At 46.8% G+C, this 23677-nt stretch overlaps 1 protein-coding gene across 1 annotated transcript; it reads left to right on the top strand.

Moving 5' to 3' along the window:
- The first annotated feature begins 1990 nt into the window (after positions 1–1990).
- On the top strand, positions 1991–5383 carry LOC112243731. Its single transcript, XM_042308755.1, has 13 exons — positions 1991–2517; positions 2776–2915; positions 3022–3093; positions 3173–3256; positions 3380–3526; positions 3616–3696; positions 3822–3971; positions 4089–4138; positions 4260–4329; positions 4422–4508; positions 4602–4690; positions 4968–5073; positions 5252–5383. The coding sequence occupies exons 1-13, from the start codon at positions 2352–2354 to the stop codon at positions 5381–5383; spliced, it is 1374 nt and encodes a 457-aa protein (XP_042164689.1). The 5' UTR covers positions 1991–2351.
- The last annotated feature ends 18294 nt before the right edge of the window (positions 5384–23677 follow it).

Genomic DNA, 23677 nt, shown 5'->3' with positions numbered 1-23677 from the left:
CCAGCCGTAGAAAAATGCTTATTGAAATTCTTAATTATGGTGGATTTATCAGTGGTGACAGTGTTTCCTATCTTCATGGCAGTGGGCAGCTGGGAGGAGGTGTTCTTATTCTCCATGGACTTTACAGTGTCCCAGAACTTTTTTGAGTTAGTGTTGCAGGAAGCAAATTTCTGCTTGAAAAAGCTAGCCTTGGCTTTTCTAACTGCCTGTGTATAATGGTTTCTAGCTTCCCCGAACAGCTGCATATCACGGGGGCTGTTCGATGCTAATGCAGAACGCCATAGGATGTTTTTGTGTTGGTTAACTGGCTTACCTGGTTAAATAAAGGTGAAATTTAAAAAAATAAGAAACATTTTTTTCTTTCTCAGAAAGAGGGTATAGCTCAGTGATAGAGCACATGCTTTGCATGTATGAGGTCCTGGTTGCAATCCCCAGCTTCTCCATGTTTTTTTTGCAAAGACCCAACTTCTACTTTCCAGAATGTTGAAATTCTAAGCAGGAAACAGAGATGTGCTAAATCATTTGTTCTTGTAATCTGAAGAACATGTGTTCAATCCCTGTTAGTACATTTATAGAACAGAAGTGGCATGGTTGCCAACTTTTATGGCATCATTTTCAAAAACGGAAGTTCATGTTTTCGATCCCTGTCCGTACTTAGATAAGGCCTCAACAAGGCCCCAGTTAATGGTTGAAAATAACTAATTTCAGTGCCAATGAGTTACACTGAGTGTATAAAACATGAAGAACACCTGCTCTTTCCATGACATATGCTGACGAATAATTTTAAAGGAAACTTCCTTAATTTTGTTAACAAGTAGGTATGTGTGTGGCAACATCCAAACTTTTTCCAACAGATATTATCAATAAATCCATTCCAATAAGGCATGACATAAGGTATAGATACAACATCCTGCTGAAACAAGGATCGTATCGCTCTGTTGTTGAATGGACCAAAAGAGAAACAAATCTTTCCTACTGATGAGTCAACAGGGTCAACAGAAGGTAGGCTCTGAGGGTCAGGTCTTGACATGTTCCTGAATAACATAGCAACACCTGAGGGAATGGCATCTAAAACAATTGCAAAATCTTTAGGTGTTACAGGGACCTTGTAAAGTGATAAGAATTCTTTATAACTGAGTAAAAGACCCTCTGCATTTACCAGTTGGCTCACCAATAGGACATTATTTCTGAACCAATATTCTAAAAACAGAGAGGTATTTTTATACAATATATCCCGATTATTCCATATATAATATCTGTGTGGAGAAAAATTGTGTTTATAAATTAAGGACCACGACAAGAAAACCTGCCGATGAAAAGCAGAAAGTTTCACTGGAACTTTGTCAATATTATAATTGCAAAACAACATGAAGTTAAGGCCACCAAAAGTAGAGAAGACATGATGAGGAATAAAATTCCAGATAGAAGTGGGTCTTCTTAGGAATTGTTTTATCCAATTGATCTTGAAAGTATTATTTAAAGTAGTAAAATCCAGAAAATTCAGTCCACCATTCTCATAAGTGTTCATTACAACAGTTTTCCTAATGTAATGGGTACGGTTTCTCCAAAGAAAGTTGAAAAGCATCTGGTCTATCTCCTTGCTTATTTTACGGTCAAGATATAAAGATAGAGCACCATATGTTAGTCTAGAGATACCTTCAGCCTTGGTTATTAGGACTCTACCTTTTAAAGATAAGTCCCTCTGTAGCCATTGATTTAGTTTCTTCTGGGTTTTTTTAATAAGAGGGTTAAAATTTAGTAAGCCTCTAGACTTCTGATCCTTTGTAATGGTTATGCCTAAATATGTAAGTTCTTCTTTTACTGGAATACCATAATATGAAGGTGTCACACAATCTTTGACAGCCATGAGTTCACATTTCTTAATGTTAAGATATAGACCAGACGCTTTGGAAAAGGATTGTATCACATTGATCGATATGTGAATTTGGTTAGCGTCTTTCAGAAAAAGTGTAGTATCGTCAGCCAGCTGGCTTATAATAATTTCTTTACCAGCTATGGAAATACCTTGTACAGGACTATTATTTAAAGAATTTGCAAGAAGTTGGGTGATTAATAAACGTCATGCTCTTATCAACTGAGCTACGAAGGAGCACGTCGACGTCACTAGAATGATGACAAGCAATTTTAAGGGATTCTAAAGGGAATCAGAATTCCAAACTAATTTCTATGGCAACACAGTTGTCAATTTTGTAAACAATCATTTTCGAACGTGTGTTGCCAAGAGACATCTAACCGACGTTCTATGGAACGTTTTCTGTGCGAAAACAACAACTTTGCTGCTGACAACAAACTTGTTTGATTTTTGAGACCTGAGAACAATCGACTGGAAAATGCCTGGGTGCTTTTCAAGACTGGCAGAGAGAGTGTGTGGACGTCGGCGGCCTACTGCGTCGACAGGTTGTTCAAATTCATTTGTGGCTTGTTTTTCTTGTCTTTTTCTGTTTTGCAGGGTTCGTGATCGTCGACAGGTGGACAGCGACAGCGACTTCGAAGAGGGTATGTGGAGTTTACAACTCTTATTTTACTACATTTAACAATGTCATTATAATTTGCGAAATGTTGTGTATTTCTATCATTCAGACTTGGCAAAAATGCTTGTGCTAGAGATGTTGTAGCTTGCTAGCTAACATTAACTTTAGTAACTGTTGCTAAGCAATCAACTTTTGCTACCTAGCTAGCTAATATTAGCAATCTTGCTATTTTTTTTATGTCCTAACAATAGTTTATTTTATATTCCAATGTTCCTCATTTTAGAAACAACTGTCCTGGATGAGGTCCAGTTGGATGTGCCATTGGATGATGTGCCAGATGTTCCACAGCTGCCAGTCCTCCTTGATGACCAGAATGCTGCTATCATCCTTGAGGATGTGCCAGATGTGCAGACTATCCTTGAGGTACAATTTTCTGAAAGTTTGGGGTTTTATGTTTGAAAAATATCCCAGATATTCAAGTTGTGTCTCTTTAACATGAAACAAATCTCTTGTCTGCTTTCTGCTTTAGGAGGCCACTGGCAATTGGCAGTTGATTCCGATTAGGTTCAGCCCCCAGTACTGTGGGCCTGTTGTGATCAGGGTAAGAGACACACACACACACAGTCACATCACTGTTACAATGTTTACTGTTTCCAACATGAATGTATTGTAATGTGCAGAACAATGCCGGTCCGGTGGTTAAAGCTTGGAGAACTTTCCAGTTCATCAGCCCCATCATCACCTACATGCGTGGGGGATCCCAGGTATGTGTCTTTGTAACAACCTAATCATAATCTATATTGTCAGTCATTTGATCTTGATGGAAATGTGTCACAGCAATTGCCGAAGTGGTTTTGTTGATGTTGTCTTGTTGTTTATCTCAACAGCAGGTGGTGGTGAGGATGCACCACGTGAGTAGGGTGAGAGGCCTGGAGACTCAACTGGTGTGGGCCATCTCCAAGGAGACAGCCAGGCTTAGTCCAGAGGGCATCCCCTACTGTGCCACCAAAGTGCAGTCCATCACTTGGATCCAGGTAAGACGTAAATACTACTGAAACAGTAGTAGATTAGGCTTTTCTTCACTTATTCCATTTGGCCTTAATATGTATTCTCTCTTTGTCAGCGTGTGGCTGGCAGGGTGACCCACTATGCGTCTCACCTCCGCCACGAGACGTCTGTGGACGTGACGCTTGGCTGCTACCAGGTAAATAAACGATTTCCTATGTATATAGACTAGACATTACTGGGCATTTTTGCATTCGATTTGGTGTGTTTTCTAATAACGTGTGTGTGTGTGGTAAACCGGTGTGTTGTGTGTGTTTTGAGCAGCAGACTGATGTCTCAGTGGTGTACGCCACTCTCCACATGGGGCTGGACGGGCTTCTCTCCTCTTCAGCGTGGTCGGAGGCTGCCTCCTTCTCTACTCCCACCACTCAGCAGTTCACTGACCCAGAGCCTGAGGGCCACAACTGCTATGAGGTCAGACGTTACACACACATACTATTGACTAGGAGCATTAAGATCCTTCCATTGACCGATTGTTTGTTATGTCATTGCACTGGTCACTGATTTTGAATGCTTGTTTTGTTGTCGTAGGGCTGGGAGGAGGACCTGCTGCCTGAGGAGAGGGAGGTTCCTCTGCTAAAGTGAGTTCCTCTAAATGTCTGTGTAGTCTGAGCTTGTCAAATGCTGAAGGATAGTGGTCATAATGCTGTTATCCCCCATTGACTCTAATGGTTGACATGCTCCATTCCCTCCCTTTCACAGCCTCTACCTTACCACCAAGAGAGTGGAGGACATCGCCCTGAGGCTCGACTCCTTGCGCCAGGCCTTCACTGTGAGTGGACCCACTGTTCTTTTTGTCTCTGTGACTTCTTGTTCTGTCTCCAAGAGGAAGATGTCTCACCCTAACTCTTCCCTCTTCCCTAGACCCTGCTTGGTTCCACCCTGAGCAGGAAACATCTGTTTGTGGCGGGAAAGGTCCTCCTGGGCGGCCTTGTTCAGGCCAACCACATGGTAACTCACTAACTCATTCTCTTTCAAGGGAAAGAGAGCGTCCCTGAGGGGAAATGTGTTCTGTTCACTAAGATGCTCTTTTCTTTGTCATAGGACGAGGCCAAATTCATCCGTACCTATAATGACTTTGTGGACTACCTGAGTGACCCCTCGCGGAATGACATTGAAGGGAGCTGGCTGAGGCTGAGTTCATTAACTCTTTCAAGTCTCACTGAGCAACATGCATGTCTTTTATACATCACAGTAGCTGTCTCATGAAATCATTCTATTTTTCAAAAGTCCATCATGTGAACATGATAGATGTTCTTGAGCTGGTGCTGTTTGGGATGATGACAGCTCAGAAGTCCCTGATGGTGGTAAGTAGCATCTCACTGGTACATGTTTTGATATCTCTCTATTAGCAGTTTCTTAAATTCCTCTTCTCTTCTCTCATCTTTTCTCCTCCTTTGTTTCCTTTAGCACCCTGGTGGGGTTTCTGGAGCGTCTGTACGCTCTCCTGTACTCCTCCCTGCCCACTGCTGCCAACATGGAGCCAGAGGCTGACAGATACCTGCTGCTGCTCAATGTACAAGTCAAGAGGTTACTTCCTGTTTACTTCCATATTCTTAGTGTACTTCCTTTTGGCTTCCTTATTCATGGTTAACCGGGTTTCAATGCCATTTTAGGGGGAGTATTTCTAATTGTCTCTTTCTTCTTGATAAGCTCAGAGCCATTTTCTATGTGTTGTGTGGTGTTCTCTTCAGGGCGGACTGATGGCTCTGCTAGATGACATGTTTGGCCAGCAGCTGGCCTGGTACTTTAACCCAGAGTCTCTGGTCACTGAGCTCTCCAGCCTCCTGGAGTACCACTTGGAGAACCTCATGGCCAGCATGTAGTCCTACTGCAGGGACCATACTCCTTTCTCCTTCTCTCTCTCTTTTGAAGGAATTGAGGACTTGAAGTGCTTTGTTGAACCCTGATTAGTTAACACCCATTAATTTAATGTATGCTCTTGTTTTCTCTCCCCACAGGATTATTGTGACACTTTGCCACCCAACAGGGATCTAGACACCAATGCACTACATTACTTTGCACTGAATTTGACATTTTAAAATAAAATAAGTTGTAGTTCAAAAACATTTTTTGTTTCCGTCTTTTCATCTATTTGATTTTATGACCATTTCCTCTTCCTGGAGGTATAATGCTAATATTAGATTATTACATGAACAATGATGCTTTATTATCTGCATATGGAAATAAAAACAACATTTAGTTGATTTACAGATACTACAGGCCCACACTTTATATGGTTTTGTACTGTGGTTTGTGATACTGTACTATTTAAAAACATTTTGGACTACATACACTGAGTACACAAAACATAAGGAACGTCTTCCTAATATTGAGTTGCACACCCGTTTTCTCTCAGAACAGTCTCAATTCGTCTGGGCATGGACTCTTCAAGCTGCCCTAAGTGTTCCACACGGATGCTGGCCCATGTTGTGTCAAGTAGGCTGGACGTCCTTTGGGTGGTGGACCATTCTTGATACACATGGGAAACGGTTGAGCTTGAAAAAAACAGCAGTGTTGCAGATCTTGACACACTTAACCCGGTGCGCCTGGCACCTACTACCATACCCTGTTCAAAGGCAATTAACTCAGTTGTCTTGCCGAATCACCCTCTGAATGACACACAATCCATGTCTCAATTCTCTCAAGGATTTAAGGATATAACCCTACCCACTTTGCCAAAGCACAGCCCCACACCACTAGAGGGATATTTTCAACCACCAACTTACCATCCTGAGACAAGGCCGAGTATAGCCCACAAAGATCTCCGCCACGGCACAACCCAAAAGGGCGCGCCAACCCAGACAGGAAGATCACGTCAGTGACTCAACCTACTCAAGTGACGCACCCCTCCTAAGGACGGCATGGAAGAGCACCAGTAAGAAAATTGATATACAACATCCCCACTAAAAATGTTTAAATGCTCAGGAATTTCTACAAAATATGCACAAATTTATATATAACATGGCTACAAACTATGAAACGAGCTCACGAATTGTAAAACGTCCACGTACTGTAATATACATCCACAATACTTTTAGTTTTGGATGTTATGATGATATTCCCTGGAGGTCGGGACCATTCGGTAATCTGGCCCTGATCATCAAGTTAAACCACAGGTATTGTTGTTACACATCCTCACACTGTCTTGGAGGATAAAACTGAGACTATAGCCAGCTTCCATTTTACCTAATTTTATTGTCCAAAGAATGTTCTCATAGTCCAGAAGTATTGGATGAAAATCCACAATGTTGGTGCCTTACAGGAGCACTGACCAATCTGCCTCCAAAAGAGGACTGCTGGTTTTGAGGATGGTGTGGAGGTCAGTGGTTGATGATCTGAGCACCCCCTGAGATGGTGAGTATGGTTTCAGTAGACCACTATTGAGCTGGTAGATCAGATAGGAGCTTCGAGGAAAGGTAATTTCGTTCTTTGAATGTGGTTCATATGGCCTTATAGTGGATTCAGGACTTGGACAAGGAGTCAATGCAGTTTAAAGATACATTTACATGGGGGTTTGGATGATAGTGTCAAATTTCTTAGAATTAACTAAAATATTGGAGTTTGGGGACTGGAGGGGATAATAGTCAAGTTGGGAAATGTGCAAATATTTAGATACAAATTTATAGTCAAGTTGGGGATTATTCAGATATTCCTGTTGAAAAAGAGAAAAGACAAAGATATAATCTTACAGTATATTAAATTCATCCCATTGGGCCAAAACTGGTTGAATAAACGTTGTTTCCACCTCATTTCAACAACAAAAAAATCTATGTGATGACGGTGAATCAACGAAGAAAACACAATTGGATTTTTTTCACAAATTTAAATCAAAACTAGACATTGATCTGATGTCTGTGCCCAGTGGGATTGGATTTCTGTAATCATATCAGCTCATTTGTCACACTTCTTCTAATCATCCAGAGAGAATGTACCTTTTTTTGAGCTTAACCTTTGAGATGACCTCCCTCAAGGATTCTCTCTTTCCTCGGAGCGAATTTGTCCCACATTTTAGGAAAGTCGCCATTGGTGGCCATGTTGCTCAAGATATTGCGACCATGATGCCTGTGGACAAAGATATTAATATCATCTTAAACGTGCAACATATCAAATCATTTCTGCTGTCTGTGATTAAAAACAGTACTCAATTGATGGCAACCTGAGCAAAAAAATCAGACATACATTAGGTAGAATTTGCAAGAGGGATCATCTCAACAATATAACAACTGGGGTTTAACCGTTCGTTATTATGAAAATCTGAGCGAATCTGCACAGCACTTGGCTCAGACCATTGTGATTGTTACGGTTTTCTTCTGGGGAAAGAGAGGCGGACCAAAATGCAGCTTGGTAATTTTGATACATGTTTAATTAACGAATAAACACGAACAATACAAAAACAAGAAACGTACCGCGAAAACCTAAACAGCCTATTTTTTTTATTTTTATAAAAAATCATTTATTATCTTCAATACTATTCATTCTTTACAACTCATAATTTTCATACATACTCAAATAATGGTATTTTAATTTAACTAATTTAACTAAACAACCAAACAAAACCTCAGGGGAGCATCTTCCCTCCCCGTCACCCTACAAACTACCTTTCCCTATCTCCCCGTCTGTCACGTTCTGACCTTTATTTCCTTTGTTTTGTATTTATTTAGTATGGTCAGGGCGTGAGTTGGGTGGGCAGTCTATGTTTGTTTTTCTATAATTTGGGTATTTCTATGTTTCGGCCTAGTATGGTTCTCAATCAGAGGCAGGTGTCATTAGTTGTCTCTGATTGAGAATCATACTTAGGTAGCCTGGGTTTCACTGTGTGTTTGTGGGTGTTTGTTCCTGTCTCTGCACCAGATAGGACTGTTTAGGGTTTCACACGTTCCATGTTTATTGTTTTGTAGTGTTCATGTGTACATTTACATATTAAAAGAACCATGGACACTTACCACGCCGCATATTGGTCCTCCGATCCTTCTCGCCTCTCCTCTTCAGATGAAGAGGAGGAAATCCTTGACACCGTCCCTAATCTATCCCCTTGCAAATCTAAATGACACCCAGCCCTAAACCCCCCTTCCACCTCTCCCGAGCAGCGTGCTGCCCCCACTTCCTCTCCTCCCTCTTCATCCTCCCCCTCAAATCTCCTTCCACCCTCCTCACTATCCCTTCCACCCCCCAATCTCTCCCTGTCTTCACCATGTTCTGCCTGGCTTCCCACAGCCCCTGTTTAAAGAGAGAAGCCAGAGCAGAAACCTGTCCCTATCCATCCCTCTCGCTCTCCCTACACCTCTCTCTAACCTGGCCCACGTCAATACAAACCTAACAACACCCGTGCCCTAGCCCATACTACTCCGGCAAAAGCACAGTCCCAAAAGACATGGCGCACAGTCTCCTCCCTGCCACAAGAGGATCTTGGACAGGTGGGGGATTGCACCAAACTATACCGGTACATGATGGAACGTACCGGCAAGCACTTATGGAGGCTCAACCAATTCAGGTCCTTGAGCCTGTTGTCCAGACCCCGCGCCTGCACTCCCTCCCAGACCACTTCCGAGATGCCCACTACAGGCGCCAGACTCCCTGCCTTTCTGACCTCCTCGTACAGGTGCCTGTGATCTAAACCTACTCGGGCAACTTCAACCTCAGGGTGCGCACGCAGCCACTTGGCCGCATGACCAAAGTGCCACGGCAGCTGTTCCACCCGAGGACCCGTGTTAGACCACACCATTATGCTTCTCGCCTGATACGAGAAGAACACCCGCAGGAGGTAACCGGACGGGTGTATCACTGGATGAGCAAGCTCCGTTAACAAGAAATAAACAAAAATTGTGTCCAGCTTGAGGGGGAAATGTGGTACCCCCTACCTCCCCCCCGATGGGACAGATCATGCATGCCCTGGCGACCCACTCGCACCTGCCACTCCACATGAACTGAAACACAAGCCTCACTAGAGGCCTCCTCAGACAAGCCGGCAATGGGTAGATGTACGCCAAATACAAAAGAGACGGCAACACATCCACCTTTAGGACCAGGACTTTGCCCATAAAAGACAAATACCTAGCCTTCCACATTGCTAGCTTCCCCTGTACCACTGCGATACGCATGTTCCAGTTTAGTGTCGCTGAGCCGGAGGTCTCAAAATGGACCCCGAGAATCCTCAGGGCCCCCTCACAGAGAGATAACCCCCCAGGCACATCCGTTCTACCACGCCATCTTCCGAAAAACTTGACGGAAGACTTTGCATGGTTCAGAACCGCTCCCGACGCTCGGGTGAAATCCCCAAAGATGGCAAGGGACCTTGTCAGGCACGAGTCCTTGCACAGTAGCAAGGAAGTGTCGTCGGCGTACTGCGTCATCTTAACACGCAACCCACCACTTCCAGGGATCAACAAGCCTTCCACCCCTGTGTCTGCCCTAATGGCAGCCCCCAGAGGCTCCATGTACAGAACGAAGAGGAGAGCCGAGAGTGGGCACCCCTGCCTGACCCCAGACGAGAGGTCAAAAATGTCACCCAAGTGACTATTTACACTAACTCAGCACCCCGCTCCGACATATAATGTACGAATCCATCCTATGAACTTCTCCCCAAATCCTAATCGACCTAACACTCTGAATAAAAAGGATCTATTCACGCGATCAAAGGCTTTCATCTGATCTAGTGCTGCTACCATTGAAGGCAGTCCTCTATCTTCAACCCAAGCGATGGAGTCCCTGATTAACTGTAGGTTCCATCTAATAGAGCGGCCCTCTACCCCGCACGTCTGATCCTCATGGACGACGTAGGGAAGGGCTGTGCGCAACCGGTCTGCTAAAACCTTTGCAAGTAGCTTGTAATCTACACACAGCATGGTCAACGGCCGCCAGTTGCCAAGGTCTGTTACTTCCCCTTCTTATATAAAAGTGACTGCACACCAACAGCCATTGATCCCCCGGGACCCCCGTCTCAAGGATGGCCTTCAAGACTTCGAGGACCACTGGTCCAAGTATACCCCAAAACTTGAGATAAAACTCAGCCGGCAGCCCATCCATCCCAGGCACCTTCCCTTTTCCCATCCTCCTAAGAGCGCTCTCAACCTCTTCTAGTGAGATCTGGGCCTCCATCACTTCTCTAATGTCCTCCGGCAACCGCCTGGACAAGTGTTCTAAAAACACATTTCCCTGCTCTACATCTATTTCCCTTTCCTTAAAACCTGTTGAGGATCTTGAGTCCCAATTGGGAACCAGCCCTCCCACCGTCAGCTGGAATGTGGCGCATGGAACGCAAAAAATATTCTTAAAAATATTTAACCTCCACACATTAACAAGTCCAATAGCTCAAATGAAAGATAAACAACTTGCTTATCTAGCCAGCAAGTCAGATTTCTAAAATGTTTTACGGCGAAAACATAGCACATATTTATGTCAAACCACCACCGAAGACACACCGAAGACCAAGCTAATTTCCATAGCCAAATTCCACAAAATATGCAATCACCAAACGCAGGATTAAAATTAAAATAATTTCACTAACCTTTTGAAATCTTCATCAGATGACAGTAATATAACATGTTACACAGTACATTTATGTTTTTTTCAATAATATGCTATATATATCCATAAATCTGTTTACAATGACGGCATGTTCAAAAAAATGCTACTCAAATGTCCGGAGAAATGACGATAGCTCCAGCATATGCCGTCAGCTAACATAGAATACACAACATAAACTTAGACTAAATATGCATGTTCTACATATGTATAGAAAGATACACTTCTTCTAAGTGCAATCGCTGTGTTACTTTAATTTTTAACGTTACAGATTTCGTTCACTAGGCTATAATATGAGTCGGTGCTCAGGAATTAGCATTTTGGCTCCTCTACTTCGGAGTCCACAGAAACCCATAATAAACACAAATATTCCCTTACCTTTGCTGTTCTTCCATCAGTAGACCTGGAAGGGTTTATACTTACCAAAAACAGCTTTAGTTTGGAAGTCTGTGTCTTTCGGTGATCAAACATGACACATTTCGGTTGAAATGCAGCCAAAAAGTCAAGTGGGTGCTCACCAAAACGTCGAAATTACATATTATATGTCGACTAAACTTGTCAAACTATGTTCAGAACACAGCATTAGCATGTTATCTAGCTTCACAGCAATTCTCAGGACGAAGAGAAACACACGAGTCGTTTAATCAATCTTGGAACAAAGACAGAGCGCGCATGAGAGTAGCCTGTTTTCTCACATGACCGAAAGTTTTCGGCCCGCCAAAACCCTCGTGTGCACGCGATTCTCACAATGAGAAGCCCCATTGAAAGCAGACATCGCGCTGAAGAGATAGAAACTGTTCCCAGGACTGTAAGTGCTTGGGAAGGGTGGGGGCGATGACGTCAAAGTTGGGCCAACTTTTATGATGACAAGAGAGAGTTTGGGAGAATGAGTGCCCTGAGAGTTCTGCTTTACATAGAGACATACATAGAGACATACATAGAGACATAATTTAAACGGTTTTAGAAGCTTTAGAGTGTTTTCTATTCAATAATAATTTTTATATGCATGTATTAGCAATTTTTGACAGATTTTTTTTTCTGTTTACTACGGGCACCCAATCACCCCAAAGGGGGCAGTAATCAGCCCTATCTTTAACAGGTTTAAATAAACCTTGGAAATGATCAGTTGTCACCCTGACCATATCCTCTGGTTCTCTAACTATACTACCATTTTCTTCCCTAATGCCATGCATAACCTTCCTACTCTGTCTGGCCCTAACAGACTTAAAGAACATAGCAGAACAAGTCTCATTGTGTTCTAGAAAGCCACTATGCGCACGCTCCAGGAAAGCTCGAGCCTTCCGCTCCTGCAACTCCCTGAGCTGCGCCGGATTTCCCAGTCAAACGACCCGCCGAGGTTGCCTGCCTCGTACTCGAGTTCAATTAACCTTTGGATACGATCCACCTCCCTCCTCTCCTCCCTTTTTTTCCTCTTGCAATACCCTATTATAAAATCCTTAATCCTCACCTTAACTAATTCCCACCACTCTAACACCCCCTCGCACATGGACCGGAGGCCTTCAAGCCTCCAAAAGAAACCATAAAACCCGTCAACAAAAGCCTGCTCCTCCAGCACATCCCGATCTAACTTCCAGTACCCCCTACCAAAGAGGCAGACTGGCGACCCCACCTGCAGGAGCACCCCGTCGTGATCCGAAAAGAAAACAGGCAACAGACGCCCAGACAACTTACCCAAAGATCTGGGTACAAAAATATAGTCGAGCCTCCGCTCAACCCCCCTGGAGTTGCGCCATGTAGGACCGGCCATTTTCGGAGTAGTGTGCAGACCATCATCAACCAGACCATGGCAAGCCATTAGCCCGGTAATGGCGCCTGCACTGCTATCCCCCCTATTCCTAAATCTGTATTAAAATCCCCCCCTATCACTAATTTCCTATTTGTGACACACAGGGGCGTCAGACAGTCCACCATCTCCCTCCTGTCTGCCACCACCTGTGGCCCATACACCACCACTAATCTAAATTTACAATCCCTTATCGTGACATCCACCCCTATAACCCTCCCTGCATTACCACAAAAGAATCCTCCACTTTTACCTCCCTGTGCCCACACAAAATCCCTACCCCGATGAGTTCACCCCCAATACCCCAAACAGACTCCCCCTTGTCCCACTCCCTCTTAAACTTACTAACATCCCTCCATCCCCCAGGTGAACCTCCTGTAAAAAACAAAAATCAAACCCCACACCCTCCAAATAACTAAAAACCGCCCTCCTCTTAACAAAATCCCTTAAACCCCTTACATTTAAACTAACAAAAGTAAAATTAGACCCCATGAAAAAATAAAATTAAAACATGTAATACACTCAAATTCTAAACCCAGACAGAAAAAAAAAAAAAAACAGGAGACTCACCCGATGCTCCCCTGCTCCATATCTACCGGTGAGAACACCATCCGTACTCCCGACATCCCTCTCCCCCCTCTTCCTCCAGCTCACCAACCCAGGATGCAGGAATAGTGTTTGGCTCCGGGGTGCCCTGCAACCTGGGTCTACCCCCACACTCCTCCCCCTCCCCAGTGCTGCAGCTGGTTTGGAAAAAAAAAATCGGGGAGGCTGAGTCCCCAAACAAAAAACTCCCCACCTCCTCCTGTACCCAGTCCTGAGTCTTGTTAGGTGTGTCCCCACCCAACAGAAGTTGAGGGCCTGGGGAAACCAGCAGCAACCCAGAGGTTTCTCCCACCCCCATCACTCTCTTGGCCATCCCCTCCCTCTCACTGTCGGCCAATCGCACCCTCCTCTTCATTCTCTTCTTTGGTGATGGCGGCAGTGGAGAGATACCACCCTCCCCCCCCACCAGCTCCTCCACCATACCCCTCATCTCTTCCACCAGGGCACTTTCCCCCCAGTCCACTTGCTCTTCCACCGTCTCCTTCTCCAACACTCCTCCCTCGCTTTCTTCTCTCTCATGCTCCTCCACTTGGTTGCCTTCTTCCGCCGCTTTTCCTGGTTCTCCTACTCCCGTGCCTTCTTCTCTTCCATCCCCCGCTTCTTGCTCCTCCTCCTTCCTTGCGGCCTTCCCCTCTGGACCTGTACTCTGGTCATGAGGCGTGCTTCCTTCCCCTCCTCTTCTTCCCCCATCCCCGCTCCTGCTTCCCCCCAGCCGCAGACGCATATGACCTCTGACGAGCCGGGCACCCCCACCACAGGTGTGCTGACGAGCCACACCCGTGGCACGCCTTAGGCTTGTCACAATCCCTCGCCTCGTGTTCCTCAGATCCACAAAATCTGCATTTTCTTGTGCTGCACGAAGCGAATATGTGGCCGTAGGCCATACAGCGCCTGCAAAATGGGTGCTGACGTGCATAAAACAACGTCCCCCTGTCAGCCCCTAGGGAGAACATAGCAGGAGGATGGAGGTAGCCACCATGTCCCTTTGGGTCCTCCCATTCCAAAACCCAAGGGAGTCTTTGAGGTGCCTTGCTGAGGAGACGTTATCCATGTATCTCCCCAGAAAGGCCCTCACCTCTTCGTCCTTAACGAATGGGTTGTAAATGTTGACAGTTACAACCCTAAAGTTGTTCTTCGCCAGGCTTGTTATTTCATAGTGGCTCATCGGCCTCTCACCTCCCACTGCTCTTGCCCTTCTCAGGATATCATCGTGTTTCTCCTCTGTATATAGTGCCACGTCGTATGCTCCCTCCAACGAGTTGCCTTGGAAACAAAACACGTCCTTCACCGTCAGCTTTAGAATCCCCATCAATATTATCCTTCCAAAAGTTTCACGTCCGAAAGGCTCCAACTCCTTTTCCTTCCAAGCAAACCGAATCGTGTTGGCCAGCCCAATCCCAGGGAACGACCGTGTTGATGTATTTAGCACCATCTCCGCAAGGAGAATGGCGCTCGTTCTATTCTCTTCCAAAACAAGGAAAAAAGAAAAACCAAAGTGACTGAGCCTATCTTGTGACAACAAACACAGAGACAGGAACAATCACCCACGAAACACTCAAAGAATATGGCTGCCTAAATATGGTTCCCAATCAGAGACAACGATAAACACCTGCCTCTGATTGAGAACCACTTCAGGCAACCATAGACTTTTCTAGATAACCCTACTAACTCACAATCCCAATACCTACAAAAAACCCAAGACAAAACACACCACAAAATAAACCCATGTCACACCCTGGCCTGACCAAAATAATAAAGAAAACACAAAATACTAAGACCAGGCTGTGACAGCGATCAAGTAGGGTTGTCTTCGGCAAGATACGGTAGATGATATCGAGTACAGTATATACATATGAGATGAGTATGTAAACCAAGTGGCATAGTTAAAGTGGCTAGTGATACATGTATTACATAAGGATGCAGTCGATGATATAGAGTACAGTATCTACGTATGCATATGAGATGAACAATGTAGGGTAAGTAACATTATATAAGGTAGCATTGTTTAAAGTGGCTAGTGATATATTTACATCATTTCCCATCAATTCCCATGATTAAAGTGGCTGGAGTAGAGTCAGTGTCATTGACAGTGTGTTGGCAGTAGCCACTCAATGTTAGTGGTGGCTGTTTAACAGTCTGATGGCCTTGAGATAGAAGCTGTTTTTCAGTCTCTCGGTCCCAGCTTTGATGCACCTGTACTGACCTCGCCTTCTGGATGACAGCGGGGTGAACAGGCAGTGGCTCGGGTGGTTGATGTCCTTGATGATCTTTATGGCCTTCCTGTAGCATCGGGTGGTGTAGGTGTCCTGGAGGGCAGGTAGTTTGCCCCCGGTGATGCGTTGTGCAGACCTCACTACCCTCTGGAGAGCCTTACGGTTGAGGGCGGTGCAGTTGCCATACCAGGCGGTGATACAGCCCGCCAGGATGCTCTCGATTGTGCATCTGTAGAAGTTTGTGAGTGCTTTTGGTGACAAGCCGAATTTCTTCAGCCTCCTGAGGTTGAAGAGGCGCTGCTGCGCCTTCCTCACGATGCTGTCTGTGTGAGTGGACCAATTCAGTTTGTCTGTGATGTGTATGCCGAGGAACTTAAAACTTGCTACCCTCTCCACTACTGTTCCATCGATGTGGATGGGGGGGGTGTTCCCTCTGCTGTTTCCTGAAGTCCACAATCATCTCCTTAGTTTTGTTGACGTTGAGTGTGAGGTTATTTTCCTGACACCACACTCCGAGGGCCCTCACCTCCTCCCTGTAGGCCGTCTCGTCGTTGTTGGTAATCAAGCCTACCACTGTTGTGTCGTCCGCAAACTTGATGATTGAGTTGGAGGCGTGCATGGCCACGCAGTCGTGGGTGAACAGGGAGTACAGGAGAGGGCTCAGAACGCACCCTTGTGGGGCCCCAGTGTTGAGGATCAGCGGGGAGGAGATATTCGTGTTTTACGTTCGTTATTAAACATGGATCGCAATCTACATGCTGCATTTTGGTCCGACTCTCCTTCACACCTAGAAAACCGTAACATATACATATGCATATGAGATGAATAATGTAGGGTATGTAACATTATATTAGGTAGCATTGTTTAAAGTGGCTAGTGATATATTTTACATCATTCCCATCAATTCCCATTATTAAAGTGGCTGGAGTTGAGTCAGTGTCAGTGTGTTGGCAGCAGCCACTCAATGTTAGTGGTGGCTGTTTAACAGTCTGATGGCCTTGAGATAGAAGCTGTTTTTCAGTCTCTCGGTCCTAGCTTTGATGCACCTGTACTGACCTCGCCTTCTGGATGATAGCGGGGTGAACAGGCAGTGGCTCGGGTGGTTGTTGTCTTGATCTTTATGGCCTTCCTGTAACATCGGGTGGTGTAGGTGTCCTGGAGGGCAGGTAGTTTGCCCCCGGTGATGCGTTGTGCAGACCTCACTACCCTCTGGAGAGCCTTGCAGTTGTGGGCGGAGCAGTTGCCGTACCAGGCGGTGATGCAGCAGGATGCTCTCGATTGTGCATCTGTAGAAGTTTGTGAGTGCTTTTGGTGACAAACCAAATTTCTTCCAGCCTCCTGGTTGAAGGCGCTGCTGCGCCTTCTTCACGATACTGTCTGTGTGAGTGGACCAATTCCAGTTTGTCTGATGTGTATGCCGAGGAACGAACGCAACCCTCTCCACTACTGTTCCATCGATGTGGATAGGGGTGTTTCCTGAAGTCCACAATCATCTCCTTAGTTTTGTTGGCGTTGAGTGTGAGGTTATTTTCCTGACACACCACACTCCGAGGGCCTCACCTCCTCCCTGTTGGCCGTCTCGTCGTTGTTGGTAATCAAGCCTACCACTGTTGTGTCATAAACTTGATGATTGAGTTGGAGCGTGCGTGGCCACGCAGTCGTGGGTGAACAGGGAGTACAGGAGAGGGCTCAGAGCACACCCTTGTGGGGCCCCAGTGTTGAGGATCAGCGGGGTGGAGATGTTGCCTACCCTCACCACCTAGAGGGCGGCCCGTCAAGTCAGAATTTACCCAGTTGCACAGGGCGGGGTCGAGACCCGGGGTCACCGAGCTTGATGGCTCGAGCTTGGAGGTACTATGGTGTTGGAGAATGCCGAGCTGTAGTCGATGAACAACATTCTCACATAGGTATTCCTCTTGTCCAGATGGGTTAGGGCAGTGTGCAGTGTGGTTGAGATTGCAATCGTCTGTGGACCTATTTGGGCGGTAAGCAAATTGGAAGTGGGTCTAGAGGTGTCAGGTAGGGTGGAGGGTGATATGGTCCTTGACTAGTCTCTCAAAGCACTTCATGATGACGGAAATGAGTGCTACGGGGCGGTAGTCGTTTAGCTCAGTTACCTTAGCTTTCTTGGGAACAGGAACAATGGTGGCCCTCTTGAAGCATGTGGGAACAGCAGACTGGTATAGGGATTGATTGAATATGTCCGTAAACACACTGGCCAGCTGGTCTGCGCATGCTCTGAGGGTGCGGCTGGGGATGCCGTCTGGGCCTGCAGCCTTGCGAGGGTTAACACGTTTAAATGTCTTACTCACCTCGGCTGCAGTGAAGGAGAGTCCGCATGTTTTCGTTGCAGGCTGTGTCAGTGGCACTGTATTGTCCTCAAAGCGGGCAAAAAAGTTATTTAGTCTGCCTGGGAGCAAGGCATCCTGGTCTGTGACTGGGCCGGTATTCTTCTTGTAGTCCGTGATTGACTGTAGACCCTGCCACATACCTCTTGTGTCTGAGCCGTTGAATTGAGATTCTACTTTGTCTCTGTACTGATGCTTAGCTTGTTTGATAGCCTTGTGGAGGGAATAGCTGCACTGTTTGTATTCGGTCATGTTACCGGTCACCTTGCCCTGATTAAAAGCAGTGGTTCGCGCTTTCAGTTTCACGCGAATGCTGCCATCAATCCACGGTTTCTGGTTAGGGAATGTTTTAATCGTTGCTATGGGAACGACATCTTCAACGCACGTTCTAATGAACTCGCACACCGAATCAGCGTATTCGTCAATGTTGTTATCTGACGCAATACGAAACATCTCCCAGTCCACGTGATGGAAGCAGTCTTGGAGTGTGGAGTCAGCTTGGTCGGACCAGCGTTGAACAGACCTCAGCGTGGGAGCTTCTTTTTTTAGTTTCTGTCTGTAGGCAGGGATCAACAAAATGGAGTTGTGGTCAGCTTTTCCGAAAGGAGGGCGGGGCAGGGCCTTATATGCGTCGCGGAAGTTAGAGTAACAATGATCCAGGGTCTTTCCACCCCTGGTTGCGCAATCGATATGCTGATAAAATTTAGGGAGTCTTGTTTTCAGATTAGCCTTGTTAAAATCCCCAGCTGTGCTGGTATCCATGTCTCTCTGTGAGCTGTGCTGGTATCCATGTCTCTCTGTGAGCTGTGCTGGTATCCATGTCTCTCTGTGAGCTGTGCTGGTATCCATGTCTCTCTGTGAGCTGTGCTGGTATCCATGTCTCTCTGTGAGCTGTGCTGGTATCCATGTCTCTCTGTGAGCTGTGCTGGTATCCATGTCTCTCTGTGAGCTGTGCTGGTATCCATGTCTCTCTGTGAGCTGTGCTGGTATCCATGTCTCTCTGTGAGCTGTGCTGGTATCCATGTCTCTCTGTGAGCTGCATTTTATCCAATTTCTACACAAGGCAAAGAAGTTCTAGATTGCACCTTTAGCAAGCCAGTGGATTCATTTGTCCAGGCCTGTGGTAGAGGAGGAGTGAGGAGGGGGTGGATGAGGTGTAGTCCTATTACTGTGGTAGAGGAGGAGTGGATGAGGTGAAGTCCCATTACTGTGATAGAGGAGGGGTTGATGAGGTGTAGTCCCATTTCTGTGGTAGAGGAGGAGTGAGGAGGGGTTGATGAGGTGTAGTCCCATTACTGTGATAGAGGAGGGGTTGATGAGGTGTAGTCCCATTAGTGTGGTAGAGGAGGAGTGGATGAGGTGTAATCCCATTACTGTGGTAGAGGAGGGGTTGATGAGGTGTAGTCCCATTTCTGTGGTAGAGGAGGAGTGAGGAGGGGTTGATGAGGTGTAGTCCCATTACTGTGGTAGAGGGGGACTGATGAGGTGTAGTCCCATTACTGTGGTAGAGGAGTGGATGAGGTGTAGTCCCATTACTGTGGTAGAGGAGGAGTGGATGAGGTGTAGTCCCATTACTGTGGTAGAGGAGGAGTGGATGAGGTGTAGTCCCATTACTGTGGTAGAGGAGGTGTGTGTGTGTGTGTGTGTGTGTGTGTGTGTGTGTGTGTGTGTGTGTGTGTGTGTGTGTGTGTGTGTGTGTGTGTGTGTGTGTGTGTGTGTGTGTGTGTGTGTGTGTGTGTGTGTGTGTGTGTGTTTGTGTGTAAACATGTGGACTGTAAACTTGAGATAGTTACCAGTGGTGTCTAGCCTTCTCTGGACTCTATGAGCAGCTTAGGTGAGGTCACCTTTTGACATGTGATAAGACATGGACAGTGCCCTCCTGCCATTAGATAGGAGCATTCTACCACTCCTATTTCTCTCTCTTCCTCTCGCGCCATACAATAACATGCCTCTCTGTGAGCTGTGCTAGTATCATGTCTCTCTGTGAGCTGTGCTGGTATCCATGTCTCTCTGTGAGCTGTGCTGGTATCCATGTCTCTCTGTGAGCTGTGCTGGTATCCATGTCTCTCTGTGAGCTGTGCTGGTATCCATGTCTCTCTGTGAGCTGTGCTTTGGTATCCATGTCTCTGTGAGCTGTGCTGGTATCCATGTCTCTCTGTGAGCTGTGCTGGTATCCATGTCTCTCTGAGAGCTGTGCTAGTATCCATATCTCTCTGTGAGCTGTGCTGGTATCACATGTCTCTCTGTGAGCTGTGCTGGTATCCATGTCTCTCTGTGAGCTGTGCTAGTATCCATGTCTCTCTGTGAGCTGTGCTGGTATCCATGTCTCTCTGTAGTATCCAAATCAAATCAAATCAAATCAATCAAATCAAATCAAATTTTATTTGTCACATACACATGGTTAGCAGATGTTAATGCGAGTGTAGCGAAATGCTTGTGCTTCTAGTTCCGACAATGCAGTAATAACCAACAAGTAATCTAACTAACAATTCCAAAACTACTGTCTTGCCACACAGTGTAAGAAGGGGATAAAGAATATGTACATAAAGATATATGAATGAGTGATGGTACAGAGCAGCATAGGCAAGATACAGTAGATGGTATCGAGTACAGTATATATACATATGAGATGAGTATGTAAACAAAAGTGGCATAGTTAAAGTGGCTAGTGATACATGTATTACATAAGGATGCAGTAGATGATATAGAGTACAGTATATACTGTCACGCCCTGGTCTAAGTATTTTGTGTTTTCTTCATGTATTGGGTCAGGCCAGAGTGTGGCATGGGGTTTTGTATTGTGGTGTGTTTTGTTTTGGTATGTATTGGGATTGTAGCTAGTGGGTTATCTAGCAAAGTCTATGGCTGTCTGGAGTGGTTCTCAATCAGAGGCAGGTGTTTATCATTGTCTCTGATTGGGAACCATATTTAGCAGCCATATTCTTTTGAGTTTGTCGTGGGTGATTGTCCTTAGTGTCCTTGTTCCTGTCTATGTGTTAGGTTACACAAGTATAGGCTGTTCCGGTTTTCGTTCACGTTTATTGTTTTTGTAGTGTTTATTTATTGATTCGTGTTTTACGTTCGTTATTAAACATGGATCGCAATCTACACGCTGCATTTTGGTACGACTCTCCTTCACACCTAGAAATCGTAACAGAATCACCCACCACCAACGGACCAAGCAGCGTGTCAACAGGCAGGAGCAGCCCAAAGAGGAGATGGGAGGAAATCCAAACGGAGAAGGACCCTGGGCTCAGCCTGGAGAAAATCGCCGCCCCAAAGAAGAACTGGAGGCGGTGAAAGCAGAGAGGCGCCGGTATGAGGAAGCAGCACGGCGACTCGTAAGGAAGCCTGATAGTCAGCCCCAAAAATTTCTTGGGGGGGCTCAGGGAGAGTGTGGCAGAGTCAGAAGTCAGACCTGAGCCAACTCTCCCTGTTTATCATGAGGAGCCAAGGAGGAGACCAGAACCAGAGCCGGTGTTGGAGGTGAGCGAAACAGAGACTGTGAAGGAGTTAATGGGGAAATTGGAGGAGAGAGAAATGAGGGAGTTGCTGTGTTGGTGCTTTTTGCATGGAATTCGCCCGACGGAACGTGTCGGGGATTTGATGGCACCTGGGTTAGCGCTCCATACTCGTCCTGAGGTGCGTGTTAGTCGGCTGGTGAAGTTGGTGCCAGCCTCACGCACCAGGCTTCCTGTGCGTGTTCTCGGTTCAGTACCACCAGTACCAGCACCACGCATCAGGCCTACAGTGCGCCTCGCCTCTCCAGCGCTGCCGGAGCCTTTCTCCTCTCCTGCGCTGCCGGAGTCTCCCGTCTGTTCAGCGCTGCCGGAGCCTTTCTCCTCTACAGCGCTGCTGGAGTCTCCCGCCTGTTCAGCGCAGCCAGAGCCTTTCTCCTCTACAGCGCTGCTGGAGTCTCCCGCCTGTTCAGCGCAGCCAGAGCCTCTCTCCTCTCCTGCGCTGCCAGAGTCTCCCGCCTGTTCAGCGCAGCCAGAGCTGCCAGCCTGCATAGAGCAGCCAGAGCTGCCAGCCTGCATGGAGAAGCCAGAGCTGCCAGCCGACATGGAGCAGCCAGAGCTGCCAGCCGACATGGAGCAGCCAGAGCTGCCAGCCTGCATGGAGCAGCCAGAGCTGTCAGTCTGCATGGAGCAGCCAGAGCTGTCAATTTGCAAGGAGCTGCCAGTCTGCACAGAGCTGCCAGTCTGCAAGGAACTGCCAGTCTGCAAGGAGCTGTCAGTCTGCAAGGAGCTGCCAGTCTGAAAAGAGCTGTCAGTCTGTAAGGAGCTGCCAGTTTGCAAGGAGCTGCCAGTCTGCACGGAGCCGCCAGAGCTGCCAGTCTGTAAGAAGCCGCCAGAGCTGTCAGCCTACATGGAGCAGCCAGAGCCACCAGTCAGCATGGAGCAGCCAGATCTTTCAGTCTGCCAGGATCCGCCAGTCGGCCAGACTCTTCCAGATCTGCCAGTCAGCCAGACTCTTCCAGATCCGCCAGTCAGCCAGACTCTTCCAGATCTGCCAGTCAGCCAGACTCTTCCAGATCCGCCAGTCAGCCAGACTCTTCCAGATCCGCCAGTCAGCCAGACTCTTCCAGATCTGCCAGTCAGCCAGACTCTTCCAGATCTGCCAGTCAGCCAGACTCTTCCAGATCTGCCAGTCAGCCAGACTCTTCCAGATCTGCCAGTCAACCAGACTCTTCCAGATCCGCCAGTCAGCCGGGATCTGCCAGAACTGCCAGTCGGCCAGGATCCACCAGTCGGCCAGGAGCCGCCAGTCGGCCAGGATCCGCCAGATCCGCCAGTCAGCCAGGGGCGTCAGCCAGGATCTGCCAGTCAGCCAGGATCTGCTGAAACCACCAGCCAGCCAGGATCTGGTAGATCTACCTACCTGCCTGAGCTTCCTCTCACTCCTGCGCTTCCTCTCACTCCTGAGCTTCCTCTCACTCCTGAGCTTCCTCTCACTCCTGAGCTTCCTCTCACTCCTGAGCTTCCTCTCACTCTCGAGCTTCCTCTCACTCTCGAGCTTTCTCTCACTCCCGAGCTTCCCCTCAGTCCCGAGCTGTCCTTCAGTCCCGATCTGCTCCTCAGTCCAGTGGGTTTGTGGGTGAGGACTACTAGGCCATGGTCGGCGGCGAGGGTGGACTATCCAGGGACGCGAGGAGAGGGGACTAAGACATTGACTGAGTGGGTTCCACGTCCCCGCGCCGGAGCCGCCACCATGGACAGACGCCCACCCGGACCCTCCCTATTGTTTTGAGGTGCGTTCGGGAGTCCGCACCTTAGGTTGGGGGGGGTTCTGTCACGCCCTGGTCGAAGTATTTTGTGTTTATCTTCATGTATTGGGTCAGGCCAGGGTGTGGCATGGGGTTTTTGTATTGTGGTGTGTTTTGTTTTGGTGTGTATGTATTGGGATTGTAGCTAGTGGGGTTATCTAGCAAAGTCTATGGCTGTCTGGAGTGGTTCTCAATCAGAGGCAGGTGTTTATCATTGTCTCTGATTGGGAACCATATTTAGGCAGCCATATTCTTTGAGTTTGTCGTGGGTGATTGTCCTTGGTGTCCTTGTTCCTGTCTATGTGTTAGCCTATACTTGTGTAACCTGTTTCGGTTTTCGTTACGTTTATTGTTTTTTG

Source organism: Oncorhynchus tshawytscha, linkage group LG29, assembly GCF_018296145.1.
Source record: "Oncorhynchus tshawytscha isolate Ot180627B linkage group LG29, Otsh_v2.0, whole genome shotgun sequence".
NCBI lineage: Eukaryota > Metazoa > Chordata > Actinopteri > Salmoniformes > Salmonidae > Oncorhynchus > Oncorhynchus tshawytscha.
The sequence above is the reverse complement of the archived record's forward strand: the minus strand, read 5'-3'. Positions and strand labels throughout refer to the sequence as shown.

Coding starts and splice junctions, on each gene's coding strand:
- LOC112243731 (XM_042308755.1), top strand. CDS start 2,352: ATGCCTGGGTGCTTTTCAAGACTGGCAGAGAGAGTGTGTGGACGTCGG. Junction 3,527..3,615: donor AGTCCATCACTTGGATCCAG/GTAAGACGTAAA, acceptor TCTCTTTGTCAG/CGTGTGGCTGGCAGGGTGAC. Junction 5,074..5,251: donor GATACCTGCTGCTGCTCAAT/GTACAAGTCAAG, acceptor TGTTCTCTTCAG/GGCGGACTGATGGCTCTGCT.